Source organism: Ursus arctos, unplaced genomic scaffold (genome assembly GCF_023065955.2).
Source record: "Ursus arctos isolate Adak ecotype North America unplaced genomic scaffold, UrsArc2.0 scaffold_1, whole genome shotgun sequence".
Classification (NCBI taxonomy): Eukaryota; Metazoa; Chordata; class Mammalia; order Carnivora; family Ursidae; genus Ursus; species Ursus arctos.
This window is the reverse complement of record NW_026622763.1, coordinates 102560429-102581843: the sequence shown is the minus strand read 5'-3', so window position 1 is coordinate 102581843 and position 21415 is coordinate 102560429. Positions and strand designations below refer to the sequence as shown.

The window sequence follows — 21415 nt, the reverse complement described above, 5'->3', positions numbered from 1 at the left end:
GGAGGTAAGAGCTGCCTTTATTTATGCGGTTCCTGAAATATTGCTGCTCTGATGCGAGGTGATTTCCTGCTGAGCGAATTATAACCAGGAATGGGAACACGTTTTACTTTCTGGCCAACAGCACAATCTCCTGGGGGGGTGCTCTGGGTTCTGCTTTCTGTAGAAAAAAGGAAGCAGGTCCCTTGGAACCCACTGAAGTGTTTACTGATGGAATGTGCACTGAAACACTGTTCCAAAGTTGCTGACCAGCCAAGGCTAATAGACTCTTTCCGGAATAGACATGGGCTCAGGGGACAGAGGCGAGACGTCATCGTCACACAGGTGCCAGTGAGATGAGAGGACGTGGGTGTGGGGGAGGCGAGCCTCAGGGACATGCCAAAGGGGGCTTGACTGTAGACTCACTTTTTTGCTCATTACTCTTTGGAAAGACCTAGAAGCAGTTGCATAACCAGAAATGTTGGGGCCTTGAACAAAGACTTCAGAAAGCTGCTCCACCACCTCAGGCCACCCTCTGCACCCCTGTCTGGATCCTCAAAGATCTCTACTATGAATCAGTGCAGGGAGGAAGGTGCGAGAAGGTCCAAGCAGCATTGACCAGAAGTTTCTGATGAAGCGTCAAGAAGTAGAAAAGAAAAACGCATGGCCTGATTCCTGGCCTTCCAATGAGTGAGACAGGAGGATTAGGGAGCAGTGCCAGGAAGAGCATTTTGGTGATTCCCGAGCTCCCTCTCTGGGAAAAGAGCAGGGAGATGGGCACAAGTTATCTCTTCCGTCTGAGAGGGAACTTCTGCACTCCTAGAGAGGGGAAGTCTTGGTGGGGGGGAGGCAGATGGGGGAAAACCACACAAAATATAAAAAGTCCCTGACCACAGGTTACAAGAAACCAAGTCCCCTAGGAGGCCGTGGTTGTGGAATGAGTGCCCCAATATCCAGGGCACAGAGGTAATTCATTCCTCTGGTAAAATAACCCCACTCCTCAGATTCCAGAGTCTTCCTTTCTAAAGCTTCAAACCCCACCCTGGGGGCCTCTTGCCTATGAATGTCCCTGCCCTGAAGCTGTCACCTGTGGAACCAGAGAGGACACGTTCCCACCCAGTTCCATGCTGTGTGCTGTATGCAAGTCGTTCCGCACAAAGAGACGCCAACTTTGGGAAGTTAAAGACATTTCAAGAATTTCCTTGTTCTTTGGGGTTGTTTACGGCTCCATTTCCTGGGGCTGCCGAAGAGGCACCTCAGCACCCCCCGTATGAGGCTTCTGTCCTCATTTTCCCAGGGAGGAATCGGAGGCTGTTTCCCCTTCTCCCAAGCTTCTTATGGACTGACCGAAGTACAAAGCTATTATCGGCAAACTCTGGAAGCCAGAGGCTCAGAGACAGACAGATGGAGCTCAGGGGCAGGCCTTGTCATCATCCTGTCCTATATCCTCCTCCCCTCCACTCGTCCACCCAATTTGTTCTTAGAGAAAATGCTTAAGAAACAAACCACAAAGTGCTCCTCCACCCAGAGGAAACTCCAGCCAGGCCAGGTGCGCAAAGGCCGGCGGTGGCATGAGATAAGAATGATGCCTGGGAGGTGCAGTCGGTGAAGCGTCTGCCTTCGGCTCAGGTCATGATCCCGGGTCCTGGGATCGAGCCCTGCACTGGGCTCCCTGCTGAGCGGGAAGCCTGCTTCTCCCTCTGCCCCTCACCCTGCTCATGCTCTCACACACTCTCTCTCTCTCAAATGAATAAATAAAAAATCTTAAAAAAAAAAAAGAAGAAGAATGTTTGACAACATTCCCTTCCCTGGCTGCTCAGATAAGGTGGACACCGACCTCACAGAGGGGGAGCAAGGTCCAGAGCAGCCCCCCTGCAGTCATTCCAAAGACAGCCACCAAGGAAAGATGATGCTCGTGGTATCTGGTACAGCTCCAATCACTGTTCATTGGGATCTGCACTTTCCATTTCCCAGTCACGCTGTGCTTACTGGAAAACTCGCAGGGCTCCCTATGTGGCATTTCCACAACGTGCTCACGGATGGGTTCACTTGGGATGCGGCACCCATGAGAAGGGGCTGTGGCTTTGGCTGCCCGGCCTGGGCCCCTCACAGCTCTGTCCTCCTGGCCTGTGCTGCCCTGCCCTGTGCAGGTTGGCTTTCTCTGGGCTCCTGGCCTTTCCCCAAGTTTCTCGGCCAGACCCTCCTCCTGCAGGCCAGCAGCTCTCCTGCCCTTTGCACTCCCCCGTGACCGCTGCGTTTTGTGATTGGCTGCACAAGGAGGGTTGGAAAAGGAACCTCGGGGCTGAAAAGGCAGGGAAACTCAGAGCTGGGGAAGGAGGAAATCCCCACCTGTTCCTTGGGAGACTGCATGAAGGTTTGCTAGTTATAGAAATGTATCTTCCAAAACATGTAGTTTTTATAGGAAGCTGTTTTAGGGGGCAGTATCTTTAGAATTTTCTATGTTTTTAAAAGTCTTTCAAACTTACACCAACAGGGTGGGGTATGGAGATTTCTCCATAGGCATTTCTCAAGTGCTTCCTGTGTTCCAGGGCCTCCCTGAGGAGTCGATGGTCACAGTGGACACACAACCCTACCCTCATGCCGCTTCTATTCTAGGGTCGGGCTCCCCAGTGGTGAAAACCCAGAGAAGCGAGAGGGCTTGATGAAGAGAACGCTCACCTTGACTCCTGTGTCCTGGGGCAGGGACCCCGCGCTGCTGTCGACGATGAAAACTTCTTTGGGGATACAGGTGGCTGGGAGGGTGGTGTTGGGGGGCTCTCTCCCCTTCCAGGCCCCAGGGAGGAGTCCTTGAGAGGCTGGTCATAGCTCCAGGCTGCGGGCTGCTGGTCTGGGGACAGGGACTGCTTCATGTGCCCGAAGGGTACCACCCCCATGTAGTTGGGGTTGATGATTTCAGTGATGCTGGAGCTGCTGCCTGGAGGGACCCTGGAAGGGAGAGACACACCAAGTCACACCCCAGGGCTCCCTTCCGTCCTCTAGGTCAGCACCACAGGAGGACAGTGTCCTCTGAGGTCCCTTAGGGCCCCCCAGGCCCTCTGCTACTCCTTCACTTTTTGGACAATGGATGGATGGATTGATTCATACAACAAAGTAGTTATTGAGGGCCTAGTAAGCCCCAGGCCTTGGGCCAGAAGGGAACATAGGCGTGAACAAGGTGGCCCAGGTCTCTGTTCTCATGGGACCCACAGTGCACAGGAGGAGGCAGAGAAAGAAGGAAGGGGAGACGGGGTAAGAATGTGCGAAGGAGGGACTCAGGGCTCAGCTCAGTCCCCTGTCTGTCCTCCCCACCTTCTTGAATAAAATAATTTAGAAAGAAAAGAAAAAAAAAAAGAATGTGCGAAGGCCCTGTCGGGAGGGGCTTGACCTGCTGCAGGAGAGTCTGAAGGGCTGTGAGCAAATGGCGAGGACAGGTAAGAGGCTGGCACGGCCAGGCTGAGCGGGTGCAGGGAGGGCAGGGCTGGGGGGTAAAGAAAGTGCTGCACCTGGGATGTGTCGGCCTGCACGTCTGTGTCTGCATCAGAGTGGAGACGGCCTGCAGGCATTTGGAAAGGTGAGTGGGAGGTCACAGAAGTCAAGGCTGGAACCTCAAATGTGGGGGCAGGGGGGAGCAGAGTTCAGCCTAACGCTGCGGAGGGGATGGCCCGGCCCTGGCTGAGGTGACAGGAAATCAGGTGCAAGGGGTGGGGCAGGCGTAAGGGCGAGGCCTGGCCGCACAGGTGGTCTGCGGACCCAGAGGAGTGGAGGAAGCTGGGCTCTACAGCAGCGTTTGGGATTTCGCTTCGGCCAACCTGCCCCCACAGCAGGCAAGCTGGCACAGAGAAGGTGACCCCGCCATCCGGCTTGATTCTGGCACTTGGGACCACACTGGTGAATCGAGGGGACCCTGCTGTTGGGGACTGCTGTCCCCTTGTCATAGAGCCTTTAACGTCTGCATTATTCCCAGTTGAGGCTCTGCCAAGAGCAACCTGTGTGCATTTTCCTCAGTGATCTTTTCCCCTGGGAAAAATGGGGCTCCTTGACCACAGAGCCATGCCTGCTGTTGTCTCCGGTCCCCGGGGGACACGGGAGCCATTCCCTCTCTGCAGCAGCTTCGCCCTGGACTGTGTCTTTCTGCTAGGCTGGGAGTGCCTAAGTCACGGGCTGCACCAACTTTGCCTTGGTTTCTCTAGAATCTGACACATGCCAAGTGCTTAGCTAGTGTCAGTGAACTGACCTTTCTTTCTTTTTTCTTTTTTTTTTTTTAGAGAGAGAGAGTGAGTGAGAGCAGGGGAGGGGCAGAGGGAGACAGAATCTTAAGGAGACTCCACACCCAGTACAGAGCCTGACGTGGGGCTCCATCTCATGACCCTGAGATCATGCCCTGAGCCGAAATCAAGAGTCAGATGCTCAACTGACTGAGCCACCCAGGTGCCCCTTGAACTGCTTTCTGTCATGGAAACATCTCCCGGGCCTGACACCGGCACACCCGCCTCCCCAGAGCTGGAAGTGGGACAACGCCTGTCCTGGGCCAGAGCTTCCGTCCCCTCCCCGTCCTTGGTTTCTCTGTGCTCCACTCACCCTCTCCTGGGTCCTGGGTCTGCAAAACCCCACTATTTGTAGGGAAACCCTGGCAGCCCCCCTGCTCTACCTGTTGGTAGGTTCCCACTGCTTCATGGGGTCGTGGCTGGTGAGGCTCTTCAGGGACTTGGGCCCACTGGACTCATCTCGCTCAGTCTTCACGAAGTCTGCAAGGAAAGAGCCAGGAAAGAGAACGTGAGGTCTGGTGCCCAGTTTGGGCAGGACGGCATAGAGGGTTCCACTGGCAGCCGAAGCCGGACAGTGAATAATGGCTGGCTGGGCGGTGGGCTACGCAAGATTCTGAGGCCTCACGCACGTTCAGTGATGGACCTGTTATGCCTACCTTGGGTGCAGAGGGAGGAGAGCTGGCACATATGTGTGACCCAGAGCTATCATATCATGGGACATTTTCAACTTGCTGGTGCCACAAGGGACAGACAAATATTTCTCGGCAGATCCGCATGAAACCAACAGACCCAGGTGGCTCCACGAGAGCATCTGATACCGAAGCCCACCTAGTTTAAATGGAGGGGAAAGAATCTGGAGCAGACTCCTCACAGAGCTCGAAGCCTGACACGGGGCTTGATCTCACGACAACCCTGAGATCGTGACCTGAGCTGAAACCAAGCATCGGATGCCTAACCGACTGAGCCACCCAGGCGCCCCTCAAGCAGAGAGGTTTCAACGTCATGGATACTACTGAAGACGACACGTTCATTTCCAAGTTTTAAAATTGTAGCCAGGATTCTGAGAAAATTAGATTTGAGTCTCAGACACTTCCTTGTGTTCCCTGCTAGCAGGGTCTCTGGGCCGCATTTCAATATTCCCCCAGTGACGGTTCTTATCTACGAGATGAGGCGTCTACAGTTGCCTACTGGGAATCAGCAGGGTCTCCTCTGGGGACAGACAGGAGATGACTCCCCAAGGCTGGGATTTCACAGGGGGTAAGGAAACACCTCCAATGAGTATTTGTTCCCAAGCGTGGCTACACTGGTGTCATTTCTGAGAACCACGACAGAGGCCTCCTCCCAATGGCCGACAGAAGGAAGCAAGCGTCGTTCTGCAGGACACAAAGATTTGAGGACAAGTTGGAAGAGGTGCTGGGGGACCCTGCCAGGGAAGAGAAGACCCCAAGATGCTGCTCTTTTGGATGGTAGTGAAAAGCCAAAGAAATGTGCTAAGGACAGGGGAGAGGGGGAGCTCGTTGGTGTGCATGGTGTGGACATGTATGTGTGTGTGTGTGAGTTGCACACCACGTGGCCAAGAGGAAGAACGGGGCACGTGGGAAATTCTAGAAATTCTAAATCCCAGCTGTAGCCAGTGCCTTCGCTTGTAGCCTAGAAAGAGCTATTTAGGATCAGGCAGCTTTCTTGTGTCATCTTGGTCCTTCTGGTGGAGGCGCTAACCGGGAGTGACAAGGCCTAAGAGCCGAATCGAAGACAAGAGCAGAGCACCTGGAACATTCACAAGCTTCACATCCCAACAGATGGAAGGTGATGTGCAAATCATGGGGTGCTGTGGTTCTATAGGGAAATTCTGGAATCAACTCAGAATGGGGCTAGATGGCCTCTCATATCCCTTCTGACGGTGGATTTCGTGTTCTGAGGCCAGAGCAGAGAGAACAGTCAACGGCTGGGCTGAGAGACACCTCACTGCTGTCCCTCCCGAGCAGCACTGACAAGGGAGCAGGGGGTGGTCGTGCTCACTCACCGTAGAGCTTCTCCCTCATCTTGCCTTGGGAGGTCTGCAGCTTAATCTCCCCCCGGAAGTGGCCCGTCATCTCTCCGTGGTGGGTGAGGGGTGTGTAGATGGGGAGCTGAGTTTCCGTGGCCTCTAACCGTAGAGCGATGCAGCCCTCGCCTAGGGAGGTGGGGACAAGAGTCATGTCAAGAGCCGCCATTTCACAGGAGAAACACCGTGCGTTTGGCCTGCAGATTTAGCTCCACTGCCCAAAGATGATCCTTCGAGACGATGTCCAAGGCAGGGGTTATCGAATAAACCTTTTGGAACAACTTGGGGAAAACGTTTCAAACCTTACAGTGAAATGAACTACATGTGAATTAGATGGTGTAAAAAAAAGAAAAAAAAATTTAAATCATAGAAAATCCAGCAGAAAAGCTAGACTTAACTACTCATCTATTGCGGGACGGAATGATAACTTCCCAGGGTTTGAAGCAATGTAAGAAACGCCAAAACAGACTGACAGATAAGAGGATATAAAAGCTTAAAACTTCTGCACAGAGGAAAAAAGGAAAAATGGGAGACTGATGATGGCTTCACAAAGAGTATTTTAGCTGAACCCCATGAGGAACGCCTCAAAATCAAATCCCAGCAGATAACTGGGGAGATAACCCAAGCAGATATTTCACACAAAAAAGAATTGTAGCTGGTTGATTTCAATACATGGAAACTAGCTCCATCTTCCCAGCCATCAAAAATGCAAATTCAGGCAGCACTAAGGGACTTTTTTTACAGATAGGAAATTAGCACAAAATGGAAGGAAGGATACCCAGGGCCAGCAAGGATCTGGGGACACCTGTTCACCAGGACATGGCAAGGTCACCATGGCAGGACACAGCCTTTATGGCAATCAGCTGGATACTGCGTGTCAGGAATCACCAACCTATTTATACCCTTTGACCCAGCACACATGGGAACTTATCCTCAAGAGATGACCCAATAGGATAAAAAATGTAGCTGAAGGAGGATAAAGAATGTTCACAAAGAGATCCCTCTCAGCATTGTTGATACCACGAACAGAAAAAACTGGAAGGAAACCCATGGGATATTGGGGAGCCATTAAATACAGCCATCATGGAGGCTGTATGGAGGGGGATTCTGGAAAATGTGTATCACCTAACCAGTCTCTCACTGGGTGAGGGAAGCAGACTAGAAAATGGTATCCCTATGATGGTTATAAATATAGACATCTATGTATGCTTTTGTATGAGGAAGTATGAGACCAAAATAAAAATGGTGGCTATAAGTAGGGATGAGACTGTGGGTTGACTTTTTTTCCTGTTATTATGAAATGCTGTTTGTATGAATACAGGACGAAGAAACAGAGGAAGACGACAGTATATGAACAAGAAAACGGAACCATTTTTCCTCTGTGCCTGTGGCCTACCACCAAAGCTTCAAACACAGTGACTCTGCACGGATCCCTTCTCTTTGCCAGGCACAACGGGCAGGCCCTCCCCATCCAAGGCCAGCGCAATCCTTAGGCTCTGGCCACCCCTGCCCGGGCTCAGAGACCCTCTTTTTGGTGCTGACTAGGAGACGGTGGAGGGCAGGATTCTGGAGCTGGGTTGCCTGGGTTCCAGTCCGAGGTCACCTCAGTGGCCACGTGACCTGGGACAAGTCACTTCATTTCCTCACCTGTGCAATGAGTGTAGCAATTGTACCTGTATCCCGGGGCTTTGGGCCGAGCCTGAACAGTCGGCAGCCGACGCACACGAGCACTCTTTGTGTCTACAGCCTCTTTCCATGTCGCTTCCCTGGGTCAGCATTAAGCACCTTCCAGTTCCTTCCACTGAAAACAAACACCCTCCCCAGACCCAGATCCACATTCTTGCCTGTCTCATGCACGGTGCTGCTTAATCTGGCTCCTGCCTCCAGCCTTTCTCTGGCCACCTGCTCCTCTCACCCTTGTGTTCTAGCCACACTGAATGTATCACGTTCCAGGGTGAACCTGACACTGGGCTGGAGCCCCGGACTGGCTGAAGACAATGTCACAGAAGATGATGTCTCTCTAGTAGGATAGTCGGTGTCTGCCCAGCAGGGGCCCTGAGCAATGCCAGACAGACCTGGGTTCACATTAGGGCTCAGCCAGTACTCCCTGTGGCTTGGGCAAGTCCCTTAACCTCTCTGAGCCTCAGTTTACTCACCTACTGGTTGGGAGAATAGTATCTGCTTTACAAGATCTTGTTAGGATTAAATAATCCCCGCAAAGCACCTGGCACAGAATCTGACACAGGAAAGACTCAATAAACGAGAGGTGTTGTGGCTGCTGGCTCTTCCTCCCAGAAGCCCTACAGGGCAGGAAGGAGGATTTACCACTATTTGTCCTTCTGGCAGCCCTGGGAGCGGGAGAGGAGTGGCAAGAGAGCAGGATGGTGGGCGTCTCACGATGGAGATGCCGCCGCCTCCCTTACATCACAGGCCACCCGCTACGAGCAGGTGCGGTGCCGACAGCGCCTGTCCTGGGACCCTTACCATAGGATTCGTCGCTGTCGGAAGACTTAATGCTAATCAGGATGTGCTGGTCCAGCAGGTACTCGGGGTCAGAGATGATGGGCTTCAGCTGCACAGGGAAGGGCACACGGTTAGAGCCGCCCGCTCGGGCACAAGTGGGGGTAGGCTGCCAGCCCAGATGAGGGGCGTGCCTGAGCAAACAGGACGCAGGTGTTCTTATTAACCACATTTGAATTTCTGTTTTTCATGTCTAAGACAGTAGGAAGGAACCACACGTCCACCCTCTCCAGCACGCGGGGTTCACTTCTTTCCCTGTCTCCCCACCAATCATACTGCACCCCAGGAGAGATCTGGACCCCAAGTGTGCCCCATGTCCCTACTTCCCTTCCCTCCTTTCCCCTCCCTTGCATACCCCAGCATCATGGGGGTGGGGGCCGGACTGACAAAAAAGTGGCAATGGGACCAGGAACCGGGTCCAAATGCACCCCACTCCCCACCCCAGGCTTCCCCCTGGCAGGTGGCATTGCGGGTGGCATTGCTGGTGGCACAAAGGCCTGCCCTCCATCTGGACAGGATCTACGTGCAGAGGAGTCCCCCGGAGTGTCCTGCAGGTTGTTGGAGGGTGGCTCAGCAAATGACAAGCACATATCCCGAGCTCCAGCCCTGCCCCGCTCCTCCTGCTGCAGCGAGGGATTGCTGGCTCCCAGCTGCCCGGCTGGTCCGGCCCAGGGCACGTTTGTGTCAGGCTTTGCACCTCACCAGTGTAGGGCCGCACCCGTGCAAGCACAGAGAGGGGCTGTATGTGTGCACTAGCTCCTAAGGCTGTTCCTCACACTGACACCAACACAGAGGGGCCTGATAAAGAGGCCGTACACGGCTCCAGGCTGCCCCCTTCCTTCCCATCCAGATACCGGGAGACCTCTTGTGCAAGCCTCTGGGCGCCATGTTGCCCGACAGGATGGACCCTATCTCCATTCAGAAAGTTCCACAACAGGGGCGCCTGGGTGGCACAGTGGTTAAGCATCTGCCTTCGGCTCAGGGCGTGATCCCGGCGTTCCAGGATCGAGCCCCACATCAGGCTCTTCCGCTATGAGCCTGCTTCTTCCTCTCCCACTCCCCTGCTGTGTTCCCTCTCTCGCTGGCTGTCTCTATCTGTCGAATAAATAAATAAAATCTTTAAAAAAAAAAAAAAAAAAAAGAAAGTTCCACAACAAATGACTGGAAATCGCAGCAGGTGCTCGAGGGCACTCTCGGGTTCCAGGGCTGCGCCGAACACTCCGTTCACTGACTTGTAGTGATGACTGGCTCAAAGTCAGACCCGGGCTGGGGGCTGCAGATGCATGAAGACCCACCCTCTCGGGCAGCAGCGGGAGCGGGGTGGTGGATAGCTGACCACCATCTTTTAAAGCTCACCTTGGGGGTCCCCTCCGAGGCAACCTTCCAGGAGACCCCTGGGACCCCTGCCATGTGTGATAGATCTGCCTGGCCCTGGACTCTCGTCTGCACACCCTTCCCTCGTTATGTGACAAAGAAACAAGGTCCTACTCCACTGTGCACCCAGCATGAACCCTCGTGGAGGCCCACCATCAATTCAACATGACAAAAGCTGTTCTGGGTCCCAGGGAGAAAACCATTTTCTTTTCTCCAAGAATGACAAATGTGTTCCGCTAAGGTCTGCCTATGTGTTTTCAATTCCATCCTCTGCTCTCATGGGGTCATGGACACGTCAAGTTCTGAGTCCGGTGTTCGGGTAGGAGCCAATGGACTCCCCCCTCTGCTCCTTCACTTGATCCTCCAAGCTGGGGCTGAGCAGGTGAAGGGCGCTGCGGGGGCATCAGGGCTCCAGGGGCTGTGGGCCTGTGTCTGTCACTGCAGCTGTGTGATGGTGAACCAACCTCTCTGGAATCTGCCTCAGTTTCCTTCTACGCAAAGTCACGTGGTTAGACAAGCCCATCTCTAGATCTCTTCCGTGGTCAATTATGGGAACTGAAATCCATTTAGGAATATTGGGGCCGCTGGCTACATCCTGTTCTTGATTTACCTTTGGAAGGGTCTCGCCAAACTTCACCACCAACTCCCCTTCGCTTCCTTCTTCATTTTCTCCTTCCTGACTCTTGACAAAACCTGTCAGAGGACAAGCAGGCTGGTTTTCAGAAAATAGAACAAGAGCCAGACAGAAAAGCCTCCTAGGGTCGCCCCACCCAGACCAATGAAGATACTCTCCCTTTTCTATCTGTAGGGGCCACAGCCCCGTTCAGGAGTCAGGCTTGTGGGGGATTCTGTTTTGGTGTAGGGGATGGTCATTTGCCAATATGGTTGAATTATTTTTAGGAAAATCAAAGAGATTCCCCTCCTTTTCAGCTCTTTTTTTTTGCAACAAACCAGGCAACAAAGAAATCATCACATCACAGGCAAGGAGATTAGGAAACATGACAGCTCATCCCACGCCACTCAAGATAGCAGCCTTTTGAAATGCTAATTTGAGCTTCCTAATATGCTGTTTCCATAGAAATGTATGCAAATGTCTCGATAGTTTATTAAAAACACCCGCATGAAAATCCTCATCATTTTTGGAAGGGCCTTGCCCCTACCTGGTGACCCAGGTCCTAGAAACTTCAAGGAAAAGGTGGGTCTGTCACCAAGACTGAGCCTGGGCTGAGTGGGGGGAAAAGGAAGGGAGGAGGGGGCAATACATCTCTGGATTTCTGGAAGCAGCCGTCATCCCATCACAAAATGCCTCCCTGGGTGGAGCTGATTCTGCCCTGCACCCCCACCTCTAGACCATCTTCCCACCAGCAAAGGGAGCTGGAAACCACACAGATCTTGCCATGGAACAGCTTTAGACAATATGCCTAGAAATGCCACCCAGAAAGGGTGTTTGCTAAACACAGTTTGAGCTAGCTGCTGCTGGCTGGGAGGAACTGTCCAGCTCGAGCTTGTTTGGGGATGCCCCAGACCATCTGAGAAAGATGCCCTGTCCCGTAGCAAAGAGCAGAGGACCCTGGGAAAGAACAGGCCCCGCACTGGCCTCCTCGAGCTCTGGACCTTCGCCCAGGACCCTCTGGTTGAGTCAGAGCCCCAGCTTGTGGCGGGGGGACCCCTGAGTGGGTCACACTCTGCCCTGAGGGGCAAAGAGAGGATCCAGTCAGTGGCCCAGTCACCTAGATGGGTCCGTGCATCAGTGGGCCGCTGGGGGATGCCCCCACAGTCACCGAACCCCTGAACCCTCCCCCCCGACAAGTCCCCTTGAGGCCCATTTATGGACCCTTCCCAGAGAGAGAGGCGGCAAAAGCAGCGTCGATGAAAGGCACTTCCGGAGAGTCCCGCCAGCCCGCCCGAAGGTAGCTCAACGCCCACTTACTCTCTAAGCAGCTCGAGTGGAACTCCAGGTAGAATTTGGTCTGGGACTTGGTCTTCAGCGTGGCAAAGCACCTGAGAAACTCAATCTGCCCTTGGCTGTCGACAGTCCCGGGGCCTGGAACGGGTGAGAAAGAGATTTGGCTCCACAAGGTGCCCAGAGAGGGAGTATTGCGAATCAGCCCCCACACCAGGCTCCAGGGAAGGTGAGGTCCGGGCGAAGGAGAGGTTTTCCCCGAATCCCGCCCCACACTGAGCATCCCCGATGATGGGAACATCCTCACAGGCCACAGAGAGCAGGGTGGGAAGAGCGAAGAGTTCAGGGACCCAGGAGCCCAACTCTCAGCTTTACCACTGACCCTGCGTGGCCCTGGCAACGTCCTTAACCTCCGTGCCTCAGTGTCCCCATTTGTTCTGGCTGAGAGAGCTTGTATAAGGGCTCAGGGCTCCATACGCAAATCTGTCTTGTTTCTAAGTTCAGGTAGCGAGGGATACCGGCTCTTCCTTCCTCAGGCCGACTTCCCTCCACTCCTTATTACCCTCGTTCCCACCCTCGTGGCTGGCCGGTTGTGGTATTCACTGACATGATGCGTTTGCAAGCATCCTCCGGCTGGCCGTGAGCAAGTTCCGGCCTTCCGTGTAAATTCTGAGCCACACGAGAGCGAGGACAGACATTTGCGTCCTCTCTCCCACCAGCCTTTCCTTCTTTCCTTTCTTCTCCTCCCCGGCTTTCCCGAGGAACAACCGGCAGGTGCACATATTCAGTGCACAGCGTGATTATCTGATGCGCACGCGCACTGGGAGACGCTTACCGAGATCAAGATAATTAACACGTCCGCCACCCACATAATTAACCGCTTTGTGCTTTTGGTGCTTTTTTTTGGTGTGGTGAGAACACTTAAGATCCGCTCCCAGCAAATTTCAAGTGTACAATACTGTATTATTACCTATGGTCACCATGTGGACTGTTAGCTCTCCAGAACTGATTCATCTTATGACCGAAAGTTTGTACCCTTTGACCTACATTTCCCCATTTCCAGCTCCCCTTGGCCCTTGGCAACCACCATTCTCTTGTTTCTATGAAATTGGCAGTTTTTTCCAAGATCCCACATATAGGTGATACCATACACCTATGGCATTTTTTCTGTCTGGCTTATTTCACTAGACTTTCCTTCATTTCCTTAAACCCCACGGCACCTAGGCCGGGCTCTGCTTGGGAAGAGGTTCAACCAACCCTCAATCCAGGTAATTGGCATTTGTGAGCATAGTCTGGGTGCTGAGTCCCAGCGGAGGGAAGGCAACCCTGACACCTAGGACGTGCTGACGGTCCTCACCGAGGGTATAATGACATGAGCTACCCCATCGATGCTGCTGGAGCTCAGAAAAAGGGGAGATGGGTGGGAGCCCAGGGAGAGATGGAAGGTTCTAGAAAGACAGTGCCCAGAGCTAGGACAGGTGGTGGATTAGGGGTTGTGTGGAGAGGGGAAGTCACATTGCTAGAGCAGACGTCAGATCCAACAGCGTGGAGAAGAGTGTCCCAGAAGACAGTATTCCAGCCACCCCTACAACCTTCAGGACATGAAAGACACAGCAATAGAGGCTTTTTCTGCCTCAACTGGGCCCCCCGCTCAATCTTCCTAAATTAGCCTGGATTGTCTGCTGAGCACAGAAGTGGGGGGTGAGCAGAGGAGGTGACAACATGGCTCCCCAGTCACCCAGGCCCCGGCCAGGCATGCCACAGAGAACACCAGGCCCTTGCTGGGACAAGGATGGCCTAGAGAGCAGGGCTGAGCTAGATTATTTGAAAACATATCTGCAAATCTAAGTATTATTTATGCCAGCATTTCCCAAACTCAGTCAGCACACCCCATCCTTCCAATGTTGACCATCTCCACCTACCACGCACCCGCACTAATACTCACTCAATATTTTCTGTACATAGACTCACCTTTTAAACTTAAGTAAACATATTTAAATAAGAAAGTACATCACAAGACTAAGCGGAAAGCCAGCATTGCTTGCCTTACACAGAAGAGACCAATGTGAAACATATTAAAAATAAATGCATTACTGATCAAGGTTCATCCACGTCCCACCCAGAACTGTCTGTCCCACCTTGGACACTCATTGACTCAATTTTAAAGACTGCATTAAAACCGAGGCTTAAAACACGGACATATTTGCCAGAGAGAGCAAGGACACGCTCTGCACTGAGATCGCGATGTGGCCTGGATGCGAGGAGCGCCCACGGATGGAGTGTGGCCTCGGCGGGAAGGATGCGCCTCCATGTAGCATAGATGGTGAATTGCTGCAACCAGAAAGCCAGCGCCCAAGGCCTCCTGTCTTCGTGCAGGACAGAGCGATGGCCGCCCGCCACTTACCATTCTTGGAGACAAACTGGGAGGTGACTCCTGCCTCAAATGTGGCGAAAACAGGGCTGTGGTCACTGGTCATGATGTCACTGGTGCTGCCTGTGGGGGAGGGAAGGCATTTCTCAGCAGGGAAGGGGAAACCCTTCTGGTCAGACCAAGGATGGCAAACCCATGGCAGAAATCAACCTCTACTGACGGAAGCCTCCAGAAGGTTCATGGTTTTACACCTGTCGTTCCCCTGACCTTTCACAACCACGCTCGAAAGTCTCAGTGGAAGTGTGTGACACTCTTTCCTCCGGGGCGAAAATGTGCCTGCACTACTTTTTCCTAGAGACACACGAGTTTTTATTTTTTATTTTTTTTATTTTTTATTTTTTAAAGATTTTATTTATTTGACAGAGATAGAGACAGCCAGCGAGAGAGGGAACACAAGCAGGGGGAGTGGGAGAGGAAGAAGCAGGCTCATAGCAGAGGAGCCTGACGTGGGGCTTGATCCCAGAAAGCCAGGATCACGCCCTGAGCCGAAGGCAGACGCTTAACCGCTGTGCCACCCAGGCGCCCCGACACACTAGTTTTTAAATAGATCATGGGGTGTGAACCATGGAGGGTTTACTGGTCTCAGCACTTTGTTGCACTGATGAGCTCATGGCCCAAAGTGGGATGGGGATTTAGGTCACTGAACTCCCCAGTGACAGAGATGGCACCTCCCCCCATCCCACAGTGCCTCCTCCTATTGGGAGAGTAGAAGGTTAATGAAGTGTAGACACTGAGTGTAGACATCCCTTCTAAGGAACATGGGGCTTGGAGGGAAGGCAGCAGGGTATGTTTGGAGGGCATAAGGGAAAGCAGAGAGTTCTAGTGATACTGAGTTCTAAGTGCTTATAAGAGAGCCATGTGAAGATGTCTGGCTGGGTACTCAGGGCTGGAGATTTCTCTTTGGGTTTGGAGTCATGATGTTAGATGGAAGCAGAAGCTATCAGGATGTCTGGGCTCCCTGGGGGAGGCACACAGGGTGCAAATCTGGGCCACACTGGCCAGTAAGGGGCAAAGAGAAACAGCAGGGGAGACCAGGGCAGTAAGACAATTGACGTCACTTTCTATAAAGCTTTTACAGATCAGTAAGAAAAAGGTAAACATCCCAGCCTTCAACCAACCAAAGGATACAGGCAGAAAATTCCAAAAGAAATACAGATGGCTAAGGAACATGGGAAAAATGCTCACTTGCTCACGACCACCAGAGGGACAGTTGAAACATGGAGACAGAATGAAGGAGAACAAGAAGAAGGAGCAAAGTGGGGGGACTGGGACCGGGAGAGGAGGAGGGGCTGGAGGGCCCAGGTGAAAAGTTAGCCAGGAGAGGAGGAGGACACCCCTTCTCTGAGACAGGAGGGCAAAAGGTAGGAGGGGCGCCAGCCTAAGTCATGTTTGGATGTGGACAGGAAGAAGTCAGGGAGGGTCTGGTGCTGTGTGAAGCAGGAGAGGACTGGGGGGTGGGGCGGTCAGGCTGAGCGTGAGGTGGCAAGTGGAAGAGGGGGTGTTCCAGCGAGAAGTTAACGGGTAGACAAGCAGGGTTTTAAAAATGTCCTTCACCATATTTTATATACGTATCGAACATACGGCACTAGCGCTTTGGTGCCTGTGCCCTAAACACTAGGAAGGTGACGGGGACCTGGACGGTCTCTCTAAAACCACACCCTCTAGGTCCCACTCCCACAGTTGAGTGTGGGCTTAGCTATGTGACTTCCTTCGGCCAGCAGGACATGAGCTAACCGGGAGGCAAGCAGAGACTCAGCTACGAGAACTAACAGGACTCACGGAGTTGCAGAATGTGGGAGAGAGAGGCACCACTGAGAAATGGGATGGTTACTGGTGGGTGGGATATGGGCCTTTGTAGGTCTTGAAGGCTGTCGCTGGGATGCCTTTCCACACATCTAAAGGTGTGAAGTTTGTCTCGGGAAGTCACTGCTGGCAGACAGGGCTCAGGCACTAGGGGCGAGCAGGGGCATGCCTTCCCAGGGCACTTGCTCTGGTCCCTTCTGCGCAGCAGAAGAAATGCACAAGAAAAAGGAATGGACATCAGTTCAACTTGATGGGACCTGAGTTAAATGTGGGGATTTGCCAGTCCCCAGAGAGAGGATGGGAGCCACAAAGGTGGCCACTGGGCAGCAGCAAGTCCCCACTTGCTGGGTGAGGCAGGGCTGAGGTCCCAGATGGACCATCGGGGTCCCGGGCCTATGACTTGGTCACATGAGGGACACAATAGGAACAAGGATGGCTCTCCTTCGGATGTCATTGTCTGGGAATTTGCAATGTTTAAACCTAATACCACGATTCTCGGTCAGTAAAGTGTCCAAGGTAATTTTGCTCTGAATTTTTAAGTACACAGTGCAGAACAGTTCCAAATAATGGGAATTAAGTACCTTTTAAGCATAAGCACCCGAGCAATTAAGAATTCCTTGAGCAGGTCTTAAACGTCTAGGGTCAATCATTATTTCATTGTTCTGACAAGTTTTCCGTAACTATTTATTTTAATATTGCATATTATGGCTTTTTCATCAATTTAACTCAATTTGTCTTTATTTTTTTAATTTTTAAAAAAGATTTTATTTATTTATTTGAGAGAAAGAGCTAGAGAGAGGAGCGGAGGTAGACGGACAAGCAGACTCTGTGCTGAGTGCAGAGCCCAACGTGGGGCTCGATCTCACAACCCCAAGATCACGACCCGAGCTGAAATCAAGAGTCGGACACTTAACCAACTGAGCCACCCAGGTGCCCCCTCAATTTATCTTTAAATCTCCATAAATACATACGTGTATACTCCTGATACGTGTTAGGTTTACCCATATGAATTTCCACTATTTGACTGTATTTAACCTATGAAAACACCACTTTCATGTGGTTCAAACCTAATATGCTCTTTTCAAAAGAAGTCAGTCTGGATTTCTTTTTAAAAGGGCTCCATAATTCCAATGTTTCCCCATCCAGAAGCCGCTTCTCATGCTGCAGCCTCAGCAGGAGAGAATGATGCATCAACGCCTCCAGGTCACCTGACCCGGGTTGCTGGGACTGCTCCCATTTTACAGATAGACAGACTGGAACCCATTAGCCCCAGCACCCGGACCCCCGAAACGGCTCCTCACCGTAGGACTGACACACCACGTGCACCAGCGGGTAAGACTTCCAGAGGACTCGGTCGCACCAGGAAGGAAGGTTGTACTTCATCTGTAAACCAAAGTTGCAAGCTTTGTAAATGCCGCTAATTTTAGATGTAGAAATCAGGAAAAGAAAAGGCTAATTTGTCAACTCTGTAATCCTTGAATTCATGGGCTGTTGGGTCTTTAAAGACTTGGCCCATAGGTGGCCTTCAACCCTCTTCATTTGCCTTAAGTTCCGAGTCCACAGCCATGCGCACACCTTGCGTTCCTGCTTTGGAAGATCGACTCGCCTAGCTAGGGGCCCGTACCTATCCTCCTCACTATCTCTGAATTTCTTGTTCTTCCATCCTTACTTTTTTTCTGACTCAGGTGAACGCCACAACTTGTACTTTCAACCCAGTCTCTGCTTACATTTCCAGCTACTTACTTTAATAACAACACTCCAACCACCCACTCCCATCCACAATCACCCATCCACCTACTGATCCAGACAACCATCTATTTATTCACCCATCCACCTACCTGCCCGTCCGTCCGTCCATCCACCCACCCACCTGTCCGTCTGTCCATCCATCCATCCACCCACCTACCTGCCCATCCGTCCGTCCGTCCGTCCGTCCGTCCATCTGTCCACCTGCCTGTCCATCCATCCGTCCATCCGTCCATCCATCCATCCATCCACATATCCACCTACCCATCCAATCACTCTAACAATATGTATTAAGCCAAGTCCTCTCCAGGCTACACTGGCGAGCAAAATGCCCACTGGGGGTGATAGACAAGGCAAACTGGCAATATCCTTTATCCCTTCAAGTTCTAGCTCTTTCTCTTCTGCCTATAAATATAAAGGTACTCATCCTAAAAGAGCCTACCCCTGCCATCTCCTTCAGCTACTCTTCTCTTTTTACCAATTTTCTTTCCAGAATGTTCTATTTTCATTGCCTCTACTTTTGGACCACCCGTTTCGCTTTTTAAACTTGAGGTACAACTTACGTAAAGTGTACTCATCTTAAGGAAACAGCTTAAGGAGTTTTTATATTTGTACACACTCACTTAACCCAGATGGAGATAGAGAAAACCTCCCTCATCTCAAAAGGTTCCCTCATGTTCCTGTGTCCCTACTACCACCTTGTAGAGGTGAACATGATCAGGCCTAATGCCTCTATTGATGCACTTTGCCTCACCTTGAACTTATGAATGGACTCGCTCAGTATATAGTTTGAGGTCTGGCTACTTTCTCACCCATGTTGTTCCCTGTACAAGTTCTTTCACTCTCCGGCTGTGGTTGTATTCCATTGCACGTCTATACCACATTTCTCTAGTCTACTGTTGACGCGAGTAGGACTCTTCCCAGTTTTTGGACGCTGTGTACAAAGCTGCAATAACCATTCTTGGTATCTCTCTCTTGGTGAACACAGGCACTAATGTCTCTGGGGCCACACCAAAGTGGAATTCCTGGGTGACAGGGTAGGCGCCTGATGCTGCTACTCGCAACACCGCAGTCCTCAGCACTGGCTGCCCCAAGCATTAGTGGCAGAGCTTTACAAAGATACAGAAAGAACAGCTCACCCCAGGTCTCTTGCACCAGAGCCTCTAGGGATGAGGCCCAGACGTCTGTATTTCTGGAAAGCTTCCCCCGACTCATCTGCACACACCTGGTAAAGAGCCACTCTCGTCCTCCCCCAGGCTGGATTTCACCCCCAAGACCATCGAACTGCTCTTTCCAAACCTTCTGGACCACAAATCCAGCTCCTCATGCAGGGTTCACGCGCAGGGAACATGTTGTCCTAGACTCACATTCCACACTGGCCGTTGCTAATCCCGACACTCTCTCATCCCCAGCTTCTGTGACGCCGAGCTGCCTGGTTGGTCCGCCCGCCACCTACACGAGCACTCATGGCCGGCCTCCTTTGTTGTGTCTGCTTCTTCCTCTCCCCTCGGAACATGGCTGGCCCCCAAATCTGCCCACAGCCCTTCTCTTTGACTCTTCCACACGCTCCCTGCAAATGTCACCTACCCCATGGGGGTGTCTGTGTTCTCAGCACGCACAACTCCCCAATCTATGATCCAGCTCTGGTGTCTCTCTCTAACATCACCTAATATTTTCCATTGCCTTCTGGATGTTTCCTCTGAGGTCTTCCGCCAATATTATACAGTAAGTCTGAAGACAAGCTCTATGGTCCCCTCCAAGCCAGCTCTGCCTTCCGATTTGCGTTTTTATCCATGGCAATCAGATCTACCAACCCATCCTGCTCTTCTTTGCTTCTGCTTTCGTTGTTTGCTCCCAGTTCCGACTTGGGTCTCAGCTGGACCCAGCACATGGCCTCCTCAGGGCCCCTGAACCCTGTTCATCCTCTGCATGGATGCAGACCGGCCTTCTGTGTCTCACTGCCATGCTGCCAGCCCGCAGCAGAACTTTCAGTGGCTTACCGCTGCCCACCCAACAGGTCAAAACCTTACCCTGGCATCTCGGACCTCCCTCCCCTCGGTGCAGCCCCTATTTCTCCTGATACTCAAGTCAACCTGGACATGCCCTCACTGTCCCCACATATCCCTGTGGACCTGCCCTGATGGTACCAGAGGACCCAGCCACACAGCCGCCAGGGGACACCCCCGAAGCAGGTGTCCTGCCCTGGGGTCTCAGCCTCCTTCCTCCCCAGCAGACCTGGATCTTCTCTCCTCCGCTGCCTGGTTTTCTCTACTAGCTCCTGCCTCAATCTGGCATCACCCCCCCCCACCCCGTGTGGACTTACCCTCCCTCCTGCACTTCTCTGCTTGCCCTGAGCCCTCAGGCAACGTTCTGAACTGTTCTCCATTTCCTTAGGCCTCCAGCAGCCCCAGAACCACGCCATTCCACACCCCTAAGCCTTGGAGCCTGGCTTCCCTGGGTTGGGCCCCAGAAGGTGACGGATGCCAGAATTTCCTACCTCTGTGTCTGTTCCAGCAATTCTTCCAACTGGAAATGGATCAGCCCCCCTCAGCCCTTGTCCTGTCCTCTTATTAATAGCCAGCTGTCCCACACAGCACCACAAATGGGCCCTCTTTAAGAAGCCTCTGCTGATCTTTCCTTGCCCTAATGGTCATGTCCCTCTCTGATCTCAGGGCATTTGGCAACCTCATACTCTATCTCTGGTTAGTTAGCTGTGTGTCTGTCTCATCTTTCTTTCTGTAAACTCCTTGAGGGCAAACACTGGGCTCATCTTTGATCTCCTGCCACCTAGGAGAATATCTAGCCCATCGTAGGTCATTAGTTGAACAAGAATGTATGAAAGCTTTATTGCAGCTTCCCCCAAACAATGTTCCTAGGAACCCAAGGGACCTCATAAGGTAATAATTGGTATTCCATGACTGAGTTTGGCACAGAAATTTCCTTGTGGAGAACCATAATGCTCATAAACCCATAAAGGCTCTGATAAGTCCTGCAGCAAAGAAGCTTGTTTAACGATGATTCATTTGGCAGATTAGCAAATAGATTTCATCACAGGACTTTAAAAAAAAAAAAAAAAAAGGAGCTTCAGAACCCAGTTAAAGAAATATTTTAAATCCTCCCAGACTCTTAGACTCTCTGGACAGAAGGTAAATCCTGTGTCAGAGTCTAGTTTCTTACAGGGGCAAGTGTGGTTGCCCAGCCTCTCCTTAAAAGAGATTTTTTTGCTTAGTGATGCAAATCAACACGTGATCTCCAACTGTCCTTCTTTTTTTCTGTTGCCTAGTGGATGAAGATGCTCTTCACTTCCCGTTCGCCTACGTGGGAAGGGACACAAGAGGGGTGACATGTGCAAG

At 52.0% G+C, this 21415-nt stretch overlaps 1 protein-coding gene across 1 annotated transcript in view; it reads right to left on the bottom strand.

The window, feature by feature from the left end:
- The window catches only part of INPP5D (inositol polyphosphate-5-phosphatase D), a 113030-nt gene that overhangs the window by 3706 nt on the left and 87909 nt on the right, over positions 1-21415 (bottom strand). The window contains exons 18-25 of the mRNA XM_026491678.4: positions 17618-17699; positions 14487-14576; positions 12110-12223; positions 10790-10872; positions 8770-8857; positions 6265-6414; positions 4625-4721; positions 2656-2922 (exon numbers count right to left, since the gene is read on the bottom strand). Of these exons, the coding sequence (XP_026347463.1) occupies positions 2656-2922; positions 4625-4721; positions 6265-6414; positions 8770-8857; positions 10790-10872; positions 12110-12223; positions 14487-14576; positions 17618-17699 (971 nt within the window). The remainder of the gene's footprint in view (positions 1-2655; positions 2923-4624; positions 4722-6264; positions 6415-8769; positions 8858-10789; positions 10873-12109; positions 12224-14486; positions 14577-17617; positions 17700-21415) is intronic.